The 3,696-nt window shown below is 58.9% G+C and overlaps 1 protein-coding gene across 4 annotated transcripts in view; it reads right to left on the reverse strand.

Moving 5' to 3' along the window:
• The window catches only part of LOC121340065 (6-phosphofructo-2-kinase/fructose-2,6-bisphosphatase), a 10,852-nt gene extending 7,162 nt beyond the window's left edge, over window positions 1–3,690 (reverse strand). For all 4 annotated transcript variants that reach the window (XM_041412462.1, XM_041412460.1, XM_041412459.1 and 1 more), the window contains exons 1-6: window positions 3,042–3,690; window positions 2,387–2,483; window positions 2,006–2,072; window positions 1,837–1,911; window positions 1,167–1,223; window positions 23–144 (exon numbers count right to left, since the gene is read on the reverse strand). In XM_041412462.1, coding sequence (XP_041268396.1) covers window positions 23–144; window positions 1,167–1,223; window positions 1,837–1,911; window positions 2,006–2,072; window positions 2,387–2,483; window positions 3,042–3,069 — 446 coding nt within the window. In that variant the 5' untranslated portion in view covers window positions 3,070–3,690. The remainder of the gene's footprint in view (window positions 1–22; window positions 145–1,166; window positions 1,224–1,836; window positions 1,912–2,005; window positions 2,073–2,386; window positions 2,484–3,041) is intronic.
• Window positions 3,691–3,696: the final 6 nt, after the last annotated feature.

Genomic DNA, 3,696 nt, shown 5'->3' on the forward strand with positions numbered 1-3,696 from the left:
GGGGACGTGGGGTGGGGGTCACCTGTCCAGCTCGTCGTCCAGGGGCTCGTAGGTGGCTTTGTAGCACTCGATGCGCTTCAGGAAATCGGCCACGGCCTCGTCCTGCCCACGGCCCTTGTAGTCGGGGCTGCTCAGCTTCACTTGCTGGGAATCGGGGGCGGCGCGGCTTTGGGGGGGCACACGCGGCTTACCCACCCCCCCAGCCCCCGCTGTCACCTCCAGGCCACTGTTGTCACCTCCAGGCCCCAGCTGTCACCTCCAGGCCACTGTTGTCACCTCCAGGCCCCAGCTGTCACCTCCAGGCCACTGTTTTCACCTCCACGTCTCAGTTGTCACCTCCAGGTCTCTGTTGTCACCTCCCAGACCCTGCTGTCAACTCCCAGCCCCAGCTGTTACTTCCATGTCCCTGTTGTCACCTCCAGGTCTCAGCTGTCACCTCCATGTCCCAGTTGTCACCTCCCAGCCCCTGTTGTCACCTCCAGGTCCTTTTTGTCAGCTCCAGGTCCCCGTTGTCACCTCCCAGCCCCAGCTGTCACTTCCAGATCCCCGTTGTCACCTTCGGGTCCCTGTTGTCACCTCAAGGTCCCACCTGTCATCTTTAAGCTTCAATTGTCACCTCCCAGCCCCAGCTGTCATTTCCATGTCCCCGTTGTCACCTCCAGGTCCCAGTTGTCACTTCCAAGCCCCAAATTGTCACCTCCAGGCCTCAGTTGTCACCTCCAGGCCTGTGTTGTCATTTCTGGGTCCCTGTTGTCACCTCCAGGCCCCAGTTGTCACCTCCAGGTCCCTGTTGTCACCTCCCACCCCCAGCTCTCACCTCCATGTCCCTGTTGGCACCTCCCCGCCCCAGCTGTTACTTCCAGGTCCTTGTTGTCACCTTCAGGTCTCAGCTGTCACCTCCAGGCCTCAATTGTCACCTCCAGGCCCGTGTTGTCATTTCTGGGTCCCTGTTGTCACCTCCAGGCCCCAGTTGTCATTTCTGAGTCCCTGTTGTCACCTCCAGGCCTCAATTGTCACCTCCAGGCCCGTGTTGTCATTTCTGGGTCCCTGTTGTCACCTCCAGGCCTCAGTTGTCACCTCCATGTCCCTGTTGTCACTTCCAAGCCCCAACTGTCACCTCCAGGTCCCCGTTGTCACCTTTTGTCACGGCCCCCCCGGGGTCTCACCTTGATGTTCTCCTCGATGATCCTGGGGTCGTCACAGATGGACTCCACAAACAGAACCTGGGACAAGGGGGGGACTGGTGACACCCCCATGCTGGGACACCCCCAAAACGGTGCCACCACCCCTTCCCCATGCTGTGACACCCCAAAACTGTCACCTCTCCATGCTGTGACACCCCCAAATCAGTGTCACCACCCCCTCATGTTGTCACACCCCCAAATCAATGTCACCCCCCAAAATTCCTCAAAACCCCCCAAATTTCTAACGACTCCCCCAAAATTTCTCACGGCCCCCCAAATTTCTCAAGACCTCCCAAATTCCTTGAGAACCCCCAAAATTCCTCAAGACCGCTCCAAAATTCAAGCCCCCCCCAGAATTCCTCACGACTCCCCCAAATTCCTCAAAACCCAAATCGCTCAAAATTTCTGGAAAGTGCCCCAAAATCTCTGGAAAATCCCCCAAAATTCCTCACGACCCCCCAAAAATTCCTCAAGATCCCCTAAATTCCTCACAATCCCCCAAAATTCCTCAGAACCTCCCCAAAATTCCTCACAACCCCCCCAAATTCCTCAAACCCCCCCAAAATTCCTCACGACTCCCCCAAAATTCCTCAAGACCCCTCCCAAATTCCTCACGACCCCCCAAAATCGCTCAGACCCCCCCCAATCCCACCTTGTACCCGTTTTCCTTGGCGAACTGCAGGATCACCTCCCGCCGCTCCCGCGTCGTGTTGGTGGCATCAAACACCTCGGGGGGGGGGAATTTTGGGACAAATTTGAGCCCCCCCAGAATATTTTGGGGGGAAATGGTTAATTTTTTTTTGGGGGGGGGGGTCTCTTACCGCCACCTGCCCCTCCCCAGAGCTCAGGTAGGTGCGGACGTCCTTCAGCGCGGCCAGAGCGCAGTGCCTGCGAATTTGGGGTTTGGGGGTGCAGCTGTCTCGGCTCTGACCTCGTAAATGTACCCCAAAAAAACCGCAACCCCCCCCCAAAAAAACCAACCAAAGAAAAAACCAAAAAACCCCAACCTCCCCCCAAAAAATTAAAAGAAAAAAACCTCAAAATACTCCAAAAAATCCCCAAAACCCCCCCAAAAAACCCCACAAACTCTCCACAAAACTGTTGAAGAATTTTGATCTTAAAAATTAAACAATCAAAACCCAATGGATATTGGGAAGCATGATTGCTTTGGAGCCTTTTCCATTTAAGTTACCCCCCCCAACCTGCGGATTTCCACCCCCTCGGGGTTATCGTGGCGGAAAAACTCGTAATTCTTGTAGTTGGGCACGGCTTCCCTGCGGTACTCCCCCACGTTGAACACTGCGGAGGGACCCCCCCCCCAGACCTCCCCAATTGCCTTTGCACCCCCAAATCCTTCTGCACCCCAATTTTGGGGTAGGAAAACCTGCCCTGAAAAGGGAAATCCCTGCTCTGAGAACACCTAGGGGTGGATTTGGGGGGGAGGGTTCACCTTTATCGCAAATCTGTGTCCCCCCTACCTCAAATTTCGCCCCCCCAGAACTCCCCACTTGCCTTTGCACCCCCAAACCCCTCCTGCACCCCAATTTTGGGGTAGAAAAACCTGCCCTGAAGGGGGAGATCTCCCCCTAAGGGTGTGTTGCTGGGAGATTTTCCCCCTCGTGGCAAATCTGTGTTGCCCCCCCTCAAATCCCACCCCCCTTCACACCCCAGTCTCACTCGAGGGGTGCAAAAAGAGCACCCACATTATATTTTTTTTCGGGGGGGGGGGGTCCTCCTCAGCGGCTCCGATGTCGCCGCCATGTCCCTGCCCCCGCCCCCGCTCAGTGTCCCCGCGGTCACTGTCGCTGTCGCACCCCCCCCAAAAAAAAAAAAAATTCCCCCCCCCGTCCCTCGTACCTGGGATTTTGGGGGATTTCTCCTCCATTTTGGGGCTGGCGGTGCCCCCCGGGAAGGTCGCGGGTAACTTTATACCCTGGCTGCCGGCCGGGCTGGGAGGGACAAGGGGGGGCCAGCGGGGCCCCCCCGTGGGGACCTGACCCCGTCACCTTGGGGGCTCGGCCGTGTCCCCCTGGGGGTCCTGCTGCCGTTCCCAGGGGTGGGGGTCTCAATCCTGGAGCGCTGACCCCCCCCCCCTCCCCCCCGGGCGGTCTCGTCCTCTGGGGGGAGGGTGGAATTATCCCCCCGGGAATCCAAATCCCACCCCCCTCGGGGAGAGGATTGTGTCCCCTCAGGGTCCCCATCCCCTTTTTTTGGGGTCCTGGTCCCCCTCCCGTTGAATGTCTCAATCCTGTCCCTTTGCGGGTGTCGCAATTTTGGGGTCCTCGGTCGCGGGGATCAGAGGAAAAGGGGATCGGGACCCCCCCCATGGGACACGTTCGGAGACCCCCGGCCGCTCTGGGGGACCCTCGGTGCCTCGGGCGCCTCCCGGGCCGGGGGTGCTCCCTGAGACCCCCCCTCGATCCAGGGGAACCCCCTCGTGGCGCTGCCCTCCCCCCCGGGATTCCCCGCTCGTGTCCCTCCCCCGGTGTCCCCCCGGGTTCTCCCCGGTCCC

Source organism: Onychostruthus taczanowskii, unplaced genomic scaffold, assembly GCF_017590055.1.
Source record: "Onychostruthus taczanowskii isolate IOZ18803 unplaced genomic scaffold, ASM1759005v1 scaffold394, whole genome shotgun sequence".
Lineage (NCBI taxonomy): Eukaryota > Metazoa > Chordata > Aves > Passeriformes > Passeridae > Onychostruthus > Onychostruthus taczanowskii.